The sequence below is a fragment of the Pongo abelii genome, chromosome 11 (assembly GCF_028885655.2).
Source record: "Pongo abelii isolate AG06213 chromosome 11, NHGRI_mPonAbe1-v2.0_pri, whole genome shotgun sequence".
Taxonomy (NCBI): domain Eukaryota; kingdom Metazoa; phylum Chordata; class Mammalia; order Primates; family Hominidae; genus Pongo; species Pongo abelii.
Genome location: NC_071996.2, coordinates 133,249,011 through 133,267,931, shown reverse-complemented (window position 1 = coordinate 133,267,931; position 18,921 = coordinate 133,249,011). Strand labels below are relative to the sequence as shown.

At 44.3% G+C, this 18,921-nt stretch overlaps 1 protein-coding gene across 2 annotated transcripts in view; it reads left to right on the top strand.

Annotated features, from left to right (window-relative positions):
- Positions 1-4,626: 4,626 nt before the first annotated feature.
- DNER (delta/notch like EGF repeat containing) overlaps positions 4,627-18,921 on the top strand; it is a 365,099-nt gene continuing 350,804 nt past the window's right edge. Inside the window, exon 1 of one of the 2 annotated variants that reach the window (XM_024243941.2) lies at positions 4,627-5,035. In XM_024243941.2, the coding sequence (XP_024099709.2) occupies positions 4,760-5,035 (276 nt within the window). In that variant the 5' untranslated portion in view covers positions 4,627-4,759. The remainder of the gene's footprint in view (positions 5,036-18,921) is intronic. The other variant, XM_054549923.2, reaches the window with a different exon arrangement.

Here is an 18,921-nt window from a genome sequence, read left to right as displayed (position 1 = left end):
TTACCTTGCAGAGAGGCAAGTGAGCAAACTAACTAAAACCCTCAAGTGCCTCCCCACAATAAACCAAAACCCAGTAAGCACTGTGCATCATACCATGTATTATTGATACATACAGACATATGATACATATGTCACATATGACACATATCACACATACATACATGATGTACATCACACACAATACATACATCATCTATATTTATGTGATATATACATCACACATATGTACATATATTCTATATGTATATCTATATTTGTCCCTATAGCTCATGTGCAATATCCACTAAGTATCAGACTTTACATTGAAGGACACATAGTATCTACTTAGTGTCAGACTCTGCACTGTAGGAGATTGATACACCAGATACAGAGTAGAGATTCAAACAAAGCATGGCTCCTAAGCCAGACTCCTCCCTATGTTTGCGTCTTGGCCATGCCTCTTGTAAACTGAGTGACTTTAGACATTTTACTTCAGCTCATTTCACCTCAATTTTGTCCTTTAATTGGGCACCAGTCATAGTTCCTACCTCATCATTCTGGCATTAGGATTAAATGAGATAATATGTAAAGAATACTCATATTAGTGTCTGGTACACTGTAAATACTCCACCACTATCATCATCTAGAGCTCTATAAAATTGGGGTTTCTGTCTCCTCTCCATGTTATATGACATCCGAAGGTCAAAAAGAATAACTTGCCCAGTGCTATCATGGGTCCTGATAGAACTGTTCTGGCCAAAGTAGGCTGGTGCTGTTCTTCATCGTAGAAAGCTGTCACCAGGCAATGTGTCCCCTCTCTCTATACGTGGTCAACTTTTTCTTTCAAGCTGACTCCAGCTTCAATCCAGCATCCAGTCCCACCCTCTGCAGGGAGGAGGGATGTTTTCTTGTATCCTTAAAGGTTAACTGAATGTGGGAAGGGGTAGCAGGAATGACGTCACTGTCTACAGGCAAATGAAGGTGCAGAGGGAAATACAGACACCATCTGCTAATGGCTGCAGAAAACAGATTCTTTTGGGAAGAAGGTGGGTGCTAAATCCCAGGTAAGTTGGAGGTGATTTATCATCTTATGATCAATAAATTAGTTTGGGTCTTAGTTCAAATCCTGGGAGATGAAGCTTGGTAACCTTTGCAATTTCTTCTAAATACAAGTTTCTAAGTCTGTGAATGATGACACGGTGCACCCACTCTGGCATTCTCACAGGATGCCGTAGTGGACACCGTATGAAAACCTCATCAGGAGTGGTGTTGTCATTGAGGCCAGTGGTTCCCAATTGGCTACCTGTGAACCTGCTGGCCTGGGAAGTTGATTTTCTCCATTTGTGACAAAATGCAAAAAATAAAGACAATTATATTTGCATTAGTTTGTAACATTTTTATAATACCCTATGGGTATAATGCAATTGAGTTGTAACTCTAAACTAGATCTATGAAGAGAAATGAGTCCTGTAAATTGTTTTGAAATTTTTCCTTTCCACCAAATCCAGAAGCCTTAGAATTTCTAATGGGATCCAGCCTTCTACCTGGCAGAAATAGTACACCTGAGATCACTAGTCATGCTGCCTGGCTCATTTGGAACAATCAGTCCTGCTCTGCCATTTACTAGTGTGTGGCCTCGAGTTATTTTACATCGTTGCGACTCAGTGGTTTAAAACCATAGTGGTTTATCTCTTATGTCATATGACCATTGCAGGTTCCCATTGCTTCACATTGTCCTCTCTCAGAGACACAAGCTGGAGGAGCCCCCATTCCACCTCTTGGAATCTTGCCAGTTGTCATGCTAAGGAGAGGAGAACACAGTGGGACATGCGCGGGATTTTAAAAGTTTCCATCTGGAAGTGGGGCATACTATTCCCTGCACATTTTATGGCTATGGCCGATAGTATGACCACATCTAACTTTAAGCAGGGCAGGAAGAGAAAGTCTTTCGAAGAAGTAGCAGTAAGGTCAAATGTACTATCATTCACCTCATATTCCATTTCATTTATTTTAGCTCAGCATTTTTACTGATTAAGATAAATTTACATGTTGATTCTGGTATGAACTTTATCAGCTGCCAAAAATTTCAACTCCGTGGTATTTCCCTAAAAACTTCTTGTAGCTTGATAGTGACCCCCTGACTGGTATGTTGTTAAACAGTTTGAGTCCACTTAGCTGAATTTTCTCCATAAGGTGATCATGAGAAATTGTATCACTTTTTTTTTTTTTTTGCTAAAATCAAGATACATTATTGGTATATTTGGCCTTTGACTTGTCAATATAGGGACTCTATCAAAAAAGGAAATGAGATGGGTCAGGATGAAGATCTGATATTCTGTAAGTTGGGAATAATATAAAATAAAAGCCTGGATTTTTAGCTTTCATTTAAACATAGAGGCAATATTATTTTAATCACTTTTGCTAATGTGACAGGGTAATACATTAGTTGGACTTTTTAGTTGAGTATATGGGGGATCTTGCAGATGGTTGAAAAGCTGCCAGTGAAGTACCAGATCAGCTTTCGGAATCTACAGAAAAGACCCATTTCTCTGAGAGTGATAACAGTAATAATAGTTAACACTTGCATGGCACTTAGTACATGGATGTTTTGGGACCAGGACATGCAAATCAATATGCTTTTTCCCCAGCTTTAATCACGTTGCTCTGCCTATAAGCTAAGGTGCTGGAAGATTATAGTCTTCCTTTTTAGCCTGGAAAAAATGAAAGGATCTTATACTGTCTCTGCCATAAAATGCATTTTAAAGATTAAAGACTAAGAGAATACTTTAAGCAAGGAAAATTATCTGAAACATGCAGTAACCAGCATCCAGAAAATAAAACCACTTTTAATTATCCTATATGTCAAAATAACATGAAATACACAAACAAAGGGGTTGCTCAGGCGAAAGTATAATAAACTGAAATGTGATTTTAATTAACTCACAACCTTTTTACACTTCATCTTGCTTCATTTGTGTGTGTGTCTTGATGGAAGGGAATGAAGAGCACTATCCACTAGTCCAGCATTTAAGGTAAGAGAAGTTAGTTTCAGGAAAGAATGCAACTCCAGGGGCACAGAAACCACCTGAATGACGACACTAGTACCAGCAGAGGGTGCTGGCGTGGCACAAAATTAAGAATTTTCAAAAGGAAGAGGTCTTAGATTGAAAGACAGCAGGTGTGAGGAAAAAATGTAATAACTGTATCCACTTGGAGGTCTGAATTCTCCACTTGCAGATCTGTCTGGGGTTCAGTGATTTCCTGCAATGGCCACATGAATTTTAGGTATCTCCTGAAGCAGAAAAGTGTTACATTTGCTTCTGCGTTTGAACAGGACAGGGAGAAGCCATGCAGTTTGCCTTCTGTTTCCACTGGAGGACTTTTAGCAGCCCCTGGCGTCTGTGACACCTACAGCATAAGTTCACATGGAGTCCTTACTTTAATATTTTTAAAAAACAAAACAAGCTATTTTTGTGTTTACTAAAAAAAAAAAATAGTGGCCCAGACTGTCAATCCAGGGGAATCACATTTTCTTTTTTCATTTGGCCACCTTAAAAAGAAGGTAACAGGTACCTGGGAACCCACAGGTAATAAAGATTGTGAAAGGTCAGGTGGAGGAGACAAGGCTGGCTGCGCTTTATTCAGCGGAGTGCAGCCTCCCTGGCGGTCGCAGCACCAGCCAGCCCAGCCAGGACGTGTAGAAGAGCCCCCATCCCCACCCAAGTAGGTCACAGCGAATGCTCCTTTTATACAGTCTCCTGTTGCGATTCCTTCCGCTAGCAGGGCCTCTGCCAACCTGGGCTTCTGAACTGTTCTTTCGGGCGTTCTGGGCTGGGAGTCAATTGACCCACTGGATTCGAATCCAGACTTTCTGGGCCTCAGTTTCCCCCTAGGTTCAACGACAGGGGTGGACAGCCTGACACCGAGGCCTCTTCCCGCCCTCACACGGCGCGGCCAGACATTCCTTAGTGGCGCGGCAGGCCCCGCGCTCTGGAAAGGGCCGGCGAGAATGAGACAGCTCGGTCAGCACCAAGGACAAGGGCCCCGAGTCCGCCTGGCGGACGCGAGGTCACTTCCAGGCGAACCCGGCTGCTGAGCGAGCGTCGGGCGCGGTTCCGTGGCCGGGCGGGAGGGCTTGGGGTGCCGGGAGAAGTGCTGTGGGAAGGGGAGCAGTCCCGGGGGATGAGGCAAGGCCGGGCCCCGCGGCGGTCTAGCAGATTCTGCGCCAAGAGGCCAAAGGTGGCTGCTGCGAGCGCGCCGCCCCTCCCTTGAGGCGCCCTGCCGCCTCCCGCGCCCGGCCCCGCCCGGGCCTTGGGGCGCACCCGGTGCTCCCGGCTCTGGAGGCCCCTCAAAGCCCCCCTTCCCGCACGCGTGGACCTCTCCAGCCCCTTTCCTGCCCCAGCGTCGCCTGGCTCCCCGTACCAGGGCTGCTTTTGGGCACACCCGTGACTTCGACCCACTCCTGGGGGATGGGGTCCCGTGTCGTCTTCCTGCAACCCCCATCCCAACTCCCTGCGGAGAAAGAGGCCCCACTCCCCGATGCTCCCGAGCCGGGGCCGCCAGGCGCCCCGCCCCCCGCTCGCCCCGCCCCGCCCCGCCCCGCCCCGCAGGCCCCGCCCGCCGTTGCCCGGGGAACCGCGGATCCCGCAGCTGCAGGAGGCGCCCGGCTCCGCGGAGCAGCCCTAGCCGCCACCGTCGCTCTCGCAGCTCTCGTCGCCACTGCCACCGCCGCCGCCGTCACTGCGTCCTGGCTCCGGCTCCCGCGCCCTCCCGGCCGGCCATGCAGCCCCGCCGCGCCCAGGCGCCCGGTGCGCAGCTGCTGCCCGCGCTGGCCCTGCTGCTGCTGCTGCTCGGCGCGGGGCCCCGAGGCAGCTCCCTGGCCAACCCGGTGCGTGCCGCGCCCCTGTCCGCGCCCGGGCCGTGCGCCGCGCAGCCCTGCAGGAACGGGGGTGTGTGCACCTCGCGCCCTGAGCCGGACCCGCAGCACCCGGCACCCGCCGGCGAGCCCGGCTACAGCTGCACCTGCCCCGCCGGGATCTCCGGCGCCAACTGCCAGGTGAGTGGAAGCGGCGGGCGCGGTGCGGGGCGCTGGTCCGGGACCAGCAGCCTCTTCCCGCCGGCCCTGCTGCTGCTGCTGCCCGACAATGGGCACGCCTGACACAGGCTTTCCCACTTCGGGAAGGAGATGGATCCAGTCTCTTGGCCCACGTGGACGCGGACCCCCGGGCCGACCCTGATTCCCTTACCCGCCCTGGTTCCCGGGCGGGGCCCGCCGGGCTCTCGGGGTGTGCCGCTCCGGAGCTCGGCACTCCTCGCGCGGGGCTCCGGACGCTCCGGTTGACCACCGAGTGGCGCGCGCCTCCCGGCCGGGCCGAGCCAAGAACCACTTGAGCGGCGCCCGCCTTGGCAGCGCGGAGAAGCCGGCTCCGAGCGTCCCCGGCGAGGTGTTCAGTGTCCAGGTGGTCCACGCTCCACGTCCGGCTGGACCCTGTGTGTGTAAAGGGTGTGCGGTGTGGGAGGCAAGTGATGGTGGGCCCCGTGCCAGGTGGTGGGGCACTTTCTCCTTCTCTTCCTCCGCCCTTGAGGGCTGTGACAAAGCAGCCAGAGGACAAGGAGGGCAGCTGCTTCCCCTCGGCCTGCGACCAGCCCTCTCTAAGCTTAGGAGCAGTGTTGGAACAGTCGGAGGCATTCGAGGGGGCATTGTACGTGGCGCTGGCAGGGCCGCCCTTCCTGCCGGACGCTCCACGGGGCGCAAGCTTGGGGCTGGCAGCCGGGGCGTGAGCAGGGCACCGGGAAGCCGCCAGAAAGCGTGGGGCGGTGCGAGGGATGGGACGATGGGATGTAGCTAGCAGCCGCCGGTGAATTTGGGGTTTCCAGGAGAATTTGGCAGAAAATAATATCTGGGGCTTTTACAAGTCCGTTAAAGCTCTGTGAAACCTATTAACATCAACATTTTCAGTAGGCAATTTGGTAGGACTGTGTGTACAGGTACAAAATCCCCAAACCTGTATTGCAGGGTAGGGCAAATAATGAAGTTATCTGAAATGATTACATTAAACCACATGAATATGGACGATATTTGGGATCAGATACTATCTTTCTTAAATTTAGGGTGGAGGAGTTTGTTTCATATAAATTTGATAACAATGATTGGAGAGTTACTTTGAGAATGCTCAAATAGGTTCTTTCAATGGGGAAAAAGGCTGCCCTTTCAATGTAACAGGTTTTACATTTTTTAGAGGTAAACGGGATTGAGAAGCTTGACCTTGACAGCCAGATTTTTTTGCATTTATCTAGAGTCTTTTTATTTCATTTAATAGCAAATTAGCAATCTGAATCTATCTTTTCAATATTGTGCTCTTCCTCTTTGTTTACTGGTTTCAATAAGCTTTAGTTACTTGAAGGGAGGTGATGAGGAGGAGGAAGAATTTGTGTGATGTGAGCATCAGGAGTAGGTTTGGGACATGATAGCTTCCTGGGGGAAATGCCTGTTAGAGCCATTCTAACCATTAGAACAAAATCTTGCTTTTGCAAAAGTCAAAATAACTGCAAATCAAAAACCAAGGAATGGACTCATGCTAATTTTCCCTGTGGATTGATGATTTATATGACTTTTCCTGAAGAAATGAATTGTTTGAGTGTGTCTGTCAAACTGCTGTTATATTTACACGTCTGAATTTTATCCTTCAAAGAAATAGTTGATTTGGACCTAGGGTTTAGTGGGAATGGATGGGAGAAGGTAGGTTAGAGTGCACATCGATTTACATGAGAAGAAAGACTCACTGGGAATTTAACACAACTCTGAGATGGTTTTTGGTGACTCTAAAAATAGATATATCTTCAAGAAAAAGAGCTCTTTAGTGCTGCCTAAAGATGACTAACAGAGAAACATAAATATTTTGATTTGTCCTAAGCAGTGACTTGATATATAATATAATTCATTCAGAAGAGTCATGAACTAATACATAACATTGCAGGACCAACTGGATCAAAACAGATTCAGGTTTCTTTTGTAGCTCCCATTGGAGGTAGGCTTAGCTGTGTGAACACCTTCCACCTGAGCCGAAGCAATACTGCATGCCCTGGTGTGTGAGTTGAAGAGAGCGCTGAAGTTACTGTAATCCTCATAGGAAAGCTTAGTGAACTTGGAACTTGATTGGACTTGGTTACCCAGAAAAACTTACTGAGATGATTCAGGGTCTTATAATCCATAAAAATGGATTCCTGATGATTTTAATTTAATCGTTCATGATCTCGCAGTAAGACTTGAGACTCATTTTTCATGGGAACGGCAAAGAACACAAAAGACAATTTCAAAAGAGAAGTTAAACCTGGGGTGGTGGGGAGGGGAGGGGAGAGAGGGAGAGAGAAACTACACATATTCAATTACAGATAAGGAAAATGGGTCTTAGCCACTGCAGACTATGTGGTTGCTGAAATAGAACCTCGTGCTCACTGGATAAATTGGAAATGGAATTTTACCTGGATGTGAAGAGGATCTTTTAAACAGAGCATCACTCCTCCTTCTCCAAAGACAATAGTGTTAGCAATGGTAACATTAGAACCTAACCTTGAAGTTTCTTTCTGTGTGTGGGGAAATTTTAAGAAAATCATAAACTACAAATTAGGATTAAAATGGCTGTCTTTAGGCTTTTTTTTTTAAAAGGATGTCTTTAGCTTTTCTGTGGTTGGCTGATTGAGTTTGCGTAAGTCAATGGGGTCCAGGACATGCTTCTTTTGTCGCCTGAGTCATGGGAACTCATAGGATTTGGGAATTGTAGGTCGTGTGGGTTTGAAGTCAAGCTGAAGTTAAAACTACTGGGTCTTATTTCCTCATCTTCAACAATGGGATCTGTGGGACCTACCTCATAGGATTCCTCATGAAGATAGTGATTCCATTCCTTGATGTCTGATTGCTGCTGACAGCTTTAAAGCCTCACCTCTCCCCTTCCTCTTTTCCTCCACATCAAAACAAGCTGATAAGAAAGCCCAGGGGTTCCCTCCTTTGGTGCTGGTGGGAGGTTCAAACCATGCAAACTCCGGTCCTGTGCTACCCCAGCCCCAACCCCAAAATGCAGCAAAACCCACAAGCCAGTCTCCTTTCCCTGTTCTCAGAAGCCATTTAAAAACATTTGGGAGCTGCCTGCTCTCCCCAGAGAGCCCCATTATGTCAGCAGTAAACCTTTTTATATCCTCTCTGTGTGTGTGTGTGTGTGTGTGTATGCATGCCATTTTCAGTCTCAGGGTCCAAACCAAATTTTGGGTGGGTGTCCATCCTATCTCTGTGGGATGTTCACACTAAGGTTCTGGGAAGGATTAAATTAATTGAGTGCTGTAAATCACTGAGCACCTGTGACATTTCTTTCTTTGTAAACTTTCTGCACATATTTCAAATGCTAATTACCTTAACTAGATCGAACAAGTATCATCATCTCTTTTAGTCAAACGTAGAAAATGAAGCTCATTTTGATTGAGTGACTAATCCAAGGTCACATTTTGATACTGCCCTGAAAGTCCTCTAACACATGCAAACATCTTAAATCATGAGAAATTCAGCTGATTTTAAAACTGTATATGAAAATCTAATTTGTAGATACGTAATGATGATGATGATGGTAGCTCACCCTCCTTTTAAGCACTTGCCACGTGCCTGCACTGTTCCAAGGACTTTGCAGACATAACTTGCTGATCCTTGCAACGTCCTATGAGCTGGGTGCTGTCCCTACTCCCATTTTATAGAAGAAGTGCAGAAAAGTGAAGCGACTATCCCAATGTGGCACTGCTAGTAAGTGTGAGAACTGGAATTTGAGCCAGCCAGGCTGGCTTGATACAGGGCTATAGAATCTAAAGAGTGCCTAGATGAAAATCCAGCCCTGGACCTGTCACAGTTACAATAGGGAGCAAGAGCTATAACCTCCTTGAGTTTTATCATTAAAAAGGGGATAAAGTAATTTCTGAGTCCGGTCTTGATCTAAATGAGCTTGTATGAGTGTGCTCAGCTGGAATAAGAAGGCACAGAGGTGACAAAGACACAGATTCTCCTTATGCCACCTGCTAACCAGGAACCTTCAGCTTAGTGTTAGAATTCTGAGTCCTAGCTGAAGTCATTTTTACCGTGATGACAAGCAAATGGACACTACATAAAAAAAAGTTTCTGATAGGTTTGAAAAAACTTCAACTGATTAGAAATTGAGGCCGCTCTTGCTTGTTCTGGTTCATTTGGGGAAGCAGGCAGGTATCAGGTGGCAGTGGCTGGGCCAATTTTTCTTTTGTGGTGAGTGATACAGAAACTCCTTCTATTGGGCTGTCCATCAAAGAAGGGACTATTTACATTTGTATTACTTTGTTTGTAAAGCTTATTTTATTTTCATAAAATAATTATTTGCCTAATATTCAAGCAGTCAGATACCTGTTTGTTTTTTCATTACATGTTCCCTAAGGATCCTGTCCTTCAGGATTATAATAACAATGTGTTAATTTCTGCACTTGGAGTAAAAAGGGGACGTGTGGCTGCTTTTCATGCAAGTTAATTTTACTTATTAAACTGATTTTATAATCCTTTCTTCTGATTAACCATGCTAACTTGAAACAATGGTCTGCTTCAGAGGAACCTATTTTTGATTGAGATTTGCTAACAAAGAATTCTAGTTCTTTGTACTGCATCAGTCTTTGTTACTGGACTTTACACACATATGCACACACACAGACACACACAAACTCACATTGTAGTATGTACAAAATGTTGAATAGTAGCTGAGATGTAAAGAGACATTGCTTCTTTCTCTGGCTTTTCTATGAACTTCTTGTGACTTTGGGATAATTATTGAACATCCTTGAACCTCAATGTTCATATCTCTAAAATGGACTAACAATGCTTATCTTATTTTCTTTATAGAAATGATGTAACTCACAAATAAGAACATAGTAAAGTTCTTTTTAAAAGTGTAAAGAAGTATGTAAGAATGAAGTTTAAAACATTTTGAGAAAAGGTAACACGTTGCACAAATAAAAGATATACTAAGAAAAGGATTGTATTTTTCCCCATATAAAATGATTATATTAGTTTATTCAGTGTGTTTGATTGTCTTCCTTCAATGAACAGACACAGCTTTTTCTCTCTACTAGGATGAATTATGTTATGACATGTTTTGAAAATGAAAATTTAATTGTATTAAACTTTTTATAAATGTGTGCTTTTTATTCTCAAATAAATGATTTCTTGGAAAATTCTCAGTGACTTGAAGTTTTCTTTTGAAATGAAAGAACAAAAACTTGTCGAAATTTTTGTAAGAATTTTAAGAAAAGAAGGAAACTTGATGTTTTCTTGGTGTTATTAAAGCAGAATGATTTGCCTGTTTCGTGCATTGCATTCTTGCTGCATTCTTAGGAGGCATCAGTCTTCTCAGCTTGGCCACCTCACAAAAACGTGTTCCTGTCTTTAGCTTCTTTGCTTAAGCTTCTTATGTGACACAGTACCATCAAAAATGGTTTTGTTTATGCCCTCATTTGATAAGCATCAAACAAGAAAGAAAACCTAGTCTGAAGTTGAAGGGTATTTGAGTCAGAAAGCTGAATGCCGGGGTTGTATTTTTAGATATCCTTATCAATTCAGTAGGCAGCTGTGGTCAGAGCTGCTTAACCCAGAGGCAGTGACTGCAGAATCCTGCCCCCACCAAACAGAAAACCCGACAATGTGGCAAAGCTTTGCAGACAGAATTTCTTTATGTTTACCCCTTCCTCTGCTTCCCCCACATTAGTGCTCAGCCCTGGCAGTGTATTATACTGACCTGGCAGCTTGAACAAAAAACGAGTGGGTCCTACGGTTCCTCTGTTCCCCAGATTCTGATTTAATTGGCCTAGGGTGGGGCCTGGCACTGGTACTTTTTAAATGCTCCCCAGGTGATTCTACTGTGTGACTAGGGTTGAGAAGCTCCTGCTAGACTCTTATCATCTTCCTTCATAGCCTGCTCAGCATATAGCATGTGGCAGAGAAAAATGACAGTTGCACCTGCTCTTGGTCACTCCTGCCTGAAGGGCAGTCAGGTTCACAGCCTGGAAACTCCTGGTCCACACCCTTCTCAAATGGTATAGATTTTGCATCTCAAAGTGAACTTAGAATGGAAAGAGTCCAAGCGTGGGAGTCAGGCCTGGGTTAGAATCTGGCTCTGGGTGCCCTTGGGTAAGTGACTCCTTTCTTTGAGGCTTGGTTTTATCATCTGTGAAAATGGGATCCTGATGCCAACCTTGAAGGTTGCTGTGGCTTGGAAGTGTCTAGCCCAGTGCCTGGCCCATCAGAGAGACACCGGATAAAAGGTGCTCACTTCTGTTAATTCCTCCTCTGTTCTTCTCACCCAGTGAGTGCAAAGAACAATAAGAAAACAGTGAAGAGAGCATGAGCTGGCAGTCTAGACTATTAGGGAATCACTCCTCGTGTTTTATTTGAACACACTAACCTACCTTCAGTCAGTAATCACGATGTGCATCTTAGAGCAGTTGTCTTTAAGAGGAAGAGCTCTCAGAATCTCTGCTCCCTCCTCCCCCAGTTGCATGGGAACCCAGCACTGGGGCTACATACAGTAGGCTCTACGTAACACTGTTGAATAAATGACAGGCTTAGTGGGGTGCAGCTGTGGGCACCAGGAGGGCACTGGGCCCTGTGGGGTAGATCCAAGGCATATGAGGAGGGATTGTGTTTAGGAGAAGGAAAGCATGTGAAGACATTTAATCTGTTTAATCATTTCCCTTGTGCCAGGTCTGTTCTGGGAAGTGCGGAATATTTTTCAATAAATCCTTTGCAGTAGCTCTAGCTTTTAATATTTCTAATAAAGCTTTCTTTTAACAATACTTTTCTGTGGCCAGATGCTGTGGTTCACGCCTATAATCTCAGCACTTTAGGAGACTGAGGCAGATGGATCACCTGAGGTCAGGAGTTCGAGACCAGCCTGGCCAACATGGTGAAACTGCATCTCTACTGAAAATACAAAAAAAAAAAAAAAAAAAAAAAAAAAAAAATTAGCCAGCCGTGGTGGCACATGCCTGTAGTCTCAGCTACTCGGGAGGCTGAAGCAGGAGAATCACTTGAATCCTGAAGGCAGAGGTTGCAGTGAGCCGAGATCGTGTCACTGCACTCCAGGCTGGGCTGAAGCGAGACTCTGTCTCAGGGGAAAAAAAACAAAACAAAAAAACCACCTTTTCTGATGAACTAAATCAAGGGTGGCCAAAGCACAGTTCTCATCCCCGTTCTTTCTACCAACTAAGAATGGTTTTAACATTTTTAAGTGGTCGAAAAAAAATCAAAACCAAACTAATATCTGGGCCGGGTGTGGCGGCGTACACCTGTAGTCCCAGCCCTTTGGGAAGCCAAGGTGAGAGGATCACTTGAGCCCAGGAATTCAAGAGTAGCCTGGGCAACATAATGAAACCTTGCCTCTACATTAAAAAAACTCACATTGCATGAAAGCTATATGAAATCCAGATTTCAGTGTCCAAGGATAAGGTTGTTTTGAACACAGCCACATACGTTTGTGTAAGTGCTGTCTGTGGCTGCTTACATGTTCCAGTGGTAGAGAGGAGGAGTTGCAAGAGATAGCATGGCTCACAAAGCCGAAAATATTTCTTTATTTGTTGAGATGGAGTCTCACTCTGTCACCTAGGCTGTAGTGCAGAAAATATTTCTTTATTTGTTGAGATGGAGTCTCACTCTGTCACCTAGGCTGTAGTGCAGAAAATATTTCTTTATTTGTTGAGATGGAGTCTTGCTGTGTCACCCAGGCTGTAGTGCAGTGGTGTGATCTCGGCTCACTGCTGCCTCCGCCTCTCATGTTCAATCGATTCTTGTGCCTTAGCCACCTGAGTAGCTAAAGTTACAGGTGTGCACCACCACATTCGGCTAATTTTTTTTTTTTTTTTGTATTTTTACTAGAGATGAGGTTTTGCCATGTTGGTCAGGCTAGTCTTGAACTCCTGAGCTCAAGTGATCCACCCATCTCGGCCTCCCAGTGTGTTGGAATTACAGGCATGAGCCACAGCGCCCGGCCCAAAAATGCTTATTATATGGCCCTTGATAAAGGAAGAAGTTGGCTGACCCTCTCCTAAATATTTCTGTAAACATTGGTGGAAAGAGTTTATGTTTTCATTTTTATTTATTTGACTTAGCCCAAGGCTCCTATCCCTTTTCCCTTTTCCTCTTGTTCTCTTCCATCCCTCTTGATGGCTACCTCTACCTAGGCTCTAGGTAGGGCCCTGGGACTGACGGAAAGAGTACAGTCATTGTCTTCAAATTCCTTAAATCTCTAGAGTCTTCCTGGACAGATCTGAACTTTTCCTTTTATATCAGCCCTTGGCCAACATGTCTGGACACCATAGTTAGAGTTTATTTCCAGGGAAGTGTGTGAGGCAGGGAAAAGAAATGCTAACCGGAGGGGTTTTGGGTGTGGGTGAGCATCTTGACTGAGTTACTACAGGCTTATTAGCTTTCCTAAACCCCATTTCCTCAATCATTGACAGGACGGTTGGAAAGATGAAAGTGGCACAGAACTGGCCCTCTATAAACACAAACTGCTATTTTGATAAAAGTGAATATGAGTCCCCATCTTATGGCTAAGGAAACCTACCTGGGATCCTATAGCTTGGTGACAGAGTTGGGGATCTGAGCCCAAGCATGGTGGCTTTGAGTATGGGGTTATTACTCTTACTGTACTGCTGTGCCTCAGACTGCTCCATAGTTTGTGACTTTCAAAGTGAGCACCAGAGGGAAAAGGGAACCAGAGGGTTGTGGTTTCATTCTGGAAGTTTTAGTTTCTGTGTGGAGGTTTTGGGTTTGTGTAATGTTAAGGTATTTCTTTCTTAAAGAGAAAAGAAAAGGCACAGGGCTTTTGAAAAACAGGATTTGAGAAATGAAATCACTGTACTTGAAAGAAAGGTGCTTGGAAATAGAAACGTGTCTGCTATCTTTTGCTCACAGTTCCTGAAAGCAAGCAGGTCCTTTAGAATTTCAACACTGGTACTTATCTGGTCCTTGTAGTTAATGTAAAGGAGCATTTGTAATTACATTTTGGGTTTCGGAGGCAGATTAAAACTCCTTTATGGAAGACATTCTGTGGTGGAAGAAATCACAAGAGAAGAAAAGTATCTAGTCCTTCTTTTCCATGAGATGGCTGAAGCACAGAGTCTGTAGCAATGGGCTGATGGGGGCTGAGTGGAGGACGGCTGAATTACCATTACTCCTAGTATCCCACCGCACTGAAGTCAGATTTCTGCAATATGTCATTTGGAGCAAAACCTTGTGGTTAATTTTCAAGTACAATAGAATGTATTAGAATAGGACAAAAAGTTAAATATGTCCGAGGTATATTACTTTAGAAAGGGAAAATGCAATACAGGAACAATGAAAAGAACACCAAAATCTTTAGCTTCAAATTGACTAGCTGTATTGCTTCTTCCACAAAGGATTCCCAGACTCTTTTCATTTTTTAACTATTTTTAAAATTAAGGTATAATTTACATACAGTAAAATTCACTCTTCTTGGCATTCATTTCTATGCATTTTGACACACAGGTGTGTAACACCACGACAATCATCCCTATACATTTCCTTATGCCCCGTTGTAGTAAACCTCTCCCCAGCCCCAGTCCCTGGCAGCCACTGGTCTGATTTCCATCACTATAGTTTTGCATTTTTCTAGAACATCATACATGTGCATTTTCCACTGAACATAATGCTTTTGAGATGGATCTGTGTGGTTTAATGTATCAATTGTTTGTTTCCTATTATTGCTGAATAGTATCCATTGTATGGCTAGATGACAATTTGTCCTTTCATTAACTGATGACATTTGTTTTGTTTCCAGTGTGTAGTGATTATGAATAAAGCTTCTGTAAGTGTTCACATACAGGTCTTTAAGTGGACATGTTTTCATTTCTCTTGAGTAAATAACTAGGATTTCCTGGGATTGCTGGGTCATGTGGTAAGTGCGTGTTAAACTTTAGAAGATGCTGCCGAAGTGTTTTCCAGAAGAGGTGTACCATTGCATTCCCATCAGCAATAAATGAGGGTTCCAGTTGCTTGCATCCTTGTCAGTTCTTGGTATATCATTGGTGATTTAGGTTTTAGCTATTCTAATAAGTGTGCAGTGGTATCACATTTTGGTTTTAATTTGCATTTTTATAATGATTAATGATGTTGAACATCTTTTCATATGCTATTTGCTATCCATGCCTCTTCTTTGATGAAATGTCTATTCAGATGAGTTCTGAGGTTGTTTTTCCATATTTCTGATTCAAATTCAAATCCCTTACTTGATATGCGATTTGCAAATATTTTCTCCCAATCTGTGGCTTCTCCTTTTCCTTTCTTTTTTTTTTTTTCTTTTTCTTTCTCTTTTCTTTCTTTCTTCATTTTTTTTTGAGACAGGGTCTCACTCTGTCACCTAGGCTGGAATGCAGTGGTGCAAACTTGTGATCTCGGCTCCTTGCTACCTCTGCCTCCCAGGCTCAAGCAATCCTCCCACCTCAGCCTACCGAGTAGCTGGGACTACAGGCATGTGCCACCACACTCAACTAATTCTTTTTATTTTTAATAGAGATGGGGTTTCACCATGTTGCCCAAGCTGGTCCCAAATTCCTGGGCTCAAGCAATCTGCCCACCTTGGCCTCTCAAAGTGCTAGGGCTACATGCATCAGCCACTGTGCCCAGCCCTTCCTTTTCTTAACAAGGTCTTTCAAAGGACAGGTTTTAAAGACCAATGAGGTCTAATTGGTCCATTTTTTCTTTTATGGTTTGTACTTTTTGTGTCCTATCTGAGAGATCTTTGCCTAACCCAAGGCCACAAAAATCTCCTCCTGTTTTCTCATGTATCATTTAAGGTTTGACATTAAGGTCTTTGACTCATTTTAAGATAGTCTCTTTATATGTGGTGCAATGTATGGGTAGTTTTCGTTCTTTTTTTTGCTTACAAATGTCTAATAGTTTCAGAAACATTTGTTGAAAAGGTTGTCTATCTCCACTGAATTATTTTGGTACCTTTGTTTAAAATCATTTGACCAAGCATGTGTGGGTCTATTTCTGGACTCTTTATTTTATTACATTTATGTCTCTTTTTGCCAATTCTACACTATCTTGAGACTACTGTAGTTATAGTAAGTCCTAAAATCAGGTTGAGTCCTGTAAATATGTTCTCCCCCCTTCTCCCCACCACCTGCCAAATTATTTTGGCTACTCTAGAGCCTTTAGAACTTGCTTTTTAGAATAGCATAGGTGTGGAGCTAGAGAAATGCAGTTCTCCCAGGCACATATTGAGATGACAAGAATCCTCCAAAACAGGGTATAATTTTACACTGAGGTAGAACCAGGATTCTTTTTTTTTTTTTTTGAGGCGGAGTCTCGCTGTGTCCCCCAGGCTGGAGTGCAGTGGCGCAGTCTCAGCTCACTGCAAGCTCTACCTCACGGGTTCACACCATTCTCCTGCCTCAGCCTCCTGAGTAGCTGGGACTACAGGTGCCCGTCACCACGCCCGGCTAATTTTTTGTATTTTTAGTAGAGACGGGGTTTCACCGTGTTAGCCAGGGCGGTCTCGATCTCCTGACCTCGTGATCCGCCTGCCTTGGCCTCCCAAAGTGCTGGGATTACAGGCGTGAGCCACTGCGCCCGGCCAGAACCAGGATTCTTAACCTGGGATCTGTGGATGGTTTCAAGAGTGTGTGGACACTCACATACTCTTTTTTTAAAATCATCATCATCATTATTATTTTTGGTGACAGGGTCTTACTTGTTGCCCAGGCTAAAGTGCAGTGATGTGATCATGGCTCACTGCAGCCTTAACCTTTATGGCTCAAGTGATCTTCCTGCCTCAGCCTCTCGAGTAGCTGGGACTATAGGCATGCACCACCACGCTTGGCTAATTTTTAAATGTTTTTGTAGACGCAAGGTTTCACCATGTTGCCCAGGCTGTTCTCAACCTCCTGGGCTCAAGTGATCCTCCTGCCTTGACCTCCCAAAGTGCTAGGATTACAGGCATGAGCCACTGTGCCCAGCCCATCATCATTTATTTATTTATTGCTAATGTGAATTCAAACCAGGTATGCAGTTTACCAGAACAGAGCAGGAAATCAAGGCATGATTGCCATCATCAAATCTTAATCTTCAGAGAACATTTCCATGATGTTGGCCTGAAGACACTCAGATTCTATCAGTTTTTCCGGGGTTCCATGGTTAAGCACTGCAGCTCCTTTCAAATTTTTCCTGAAGACATTATTTGGATCTTTCCAATAAGGCTTTTCTCCTACTTGGCAGTAGATGAATGCACATTCTTCCCAAACATGCCTCAGCCCGTCTCTACAACTGGTTTGGCCCGCATGCCGTTGGGGCTCTATCTGTTACCTCCGATGTCCTTGGAACTGGCAAAGAAGGCAAAAAAGGTCTTGTGATTTTGCTGTTTCATAGTCTGGTTAAACTCCTCAAAGTCCAACATGCTCACTTCCTCATAGCTGGCCATGTGCGCAGTGCCATGGACTGTGGGAGGAGTCCTTGGGTCTGACCATTGTGGGGCGGGGCTCACATGGGGCCCACATACCCTGGAGATGCCAAATTTTGTATGTAGATATTCTCCTGGGGAATGGCTCAAAAGTTTCAAAAGATTCTTTAAGACCTCGCCTACCTGTAAAAGAACCACTGGAATGGAGGAAGAGGCAGCTGGTTGAATACAGGGGACTTCTGAGCATGGACTAAGGCACAGCCCAGGAGCTAGCCTGGGACCTCGAAGTACCCCAAAGTAGGATGCCCAGGCAAAATACAGATGCACAGTTAAACTGGAATTTCAGATAAACAATGAGCATTTTTTGGTATAAGTGTATCCCAAATATTGTACATCATTTATCTGAAATTCAAATTTAACTGTGAAACTTGTATTTTTCATTAGCTAAATATGGCAACCTTACCCCAAAGGCCCAATTCCCAGCTTTTTTCTGAAAGGTTTGTCAATTGCACTTTAAATTCTTGTCAAATAATTGTAGAAGGTAAATTTTGCTAACTTGCTTTTAAAGTATGAAATCAGCTCATAGTTTTGCATCTTCATGGGTCCTTTTAAGGGTAACTGTCCAACTGCTAAGGCATTATAAATGCGTGGAAATGTGTAAAAGGCCTGTTGGTAACCTTCCCTTCCCTTTCCTCGGCCTCTCCTGCCAATATCATCCCTCTGTACTAATCACTGTTTCCATTTTGCTGTGTAGTTTTACATTTTTTTCTTGGTATGTATGAGCATATGTGAAGCCTATGTAAATACTTTTATATGCATGCAAACTATTTTATATAAAAACTAACTCAACCTATACATAATGTTCTGCAATGTTTTCCTTAATCTATTTTGAGCATCTTACCGTATCTTTTTTTTTTTTTTTGGGACAGAGTCTCGCTCTGTTGCCCAGGCTGGAGTGCAGTGGCTCCTGGGTTCAAGCGATTCTTCTGCCTCACCCTCCTGAGTAGCTGGGACTGCAGGCGTGTACCACCATGCCCGGCTAATTTTTTTTTTTTTTTTTTTGTATTTTTAGTAGAGATGGGGTTTCACCGTGTTAGCCAGGATAGTCTCGATGTCCTGACCTCATGATCTGCCCACCTCGGCCTCCCAAAGTGCTGGGATTACAGGCATGAGTCACCGTGCCTGACTACCATATCTTAAAACAGAAAGCAAACCCATTCTTTTCAATGGTTGACTAGTATTCCATTGTGTGACTATTTACATATTCAGTCCTTACTGAAGCACATTATTTCCAGTTTTTAAATAATGTCGCAAAAAATTAGCTGAGCGTGGTAGCACACACCTATAAACCCAGCTACTTGGAAAACTGAGGCAGGAGAATCGCTTGAACCTGGGAGGCAGAGGTTGCAGTGAGCCAAGATCACACCACTGCACTCCAGCCTGGATGATAGAGTGAGACGCTGTCTCAAAA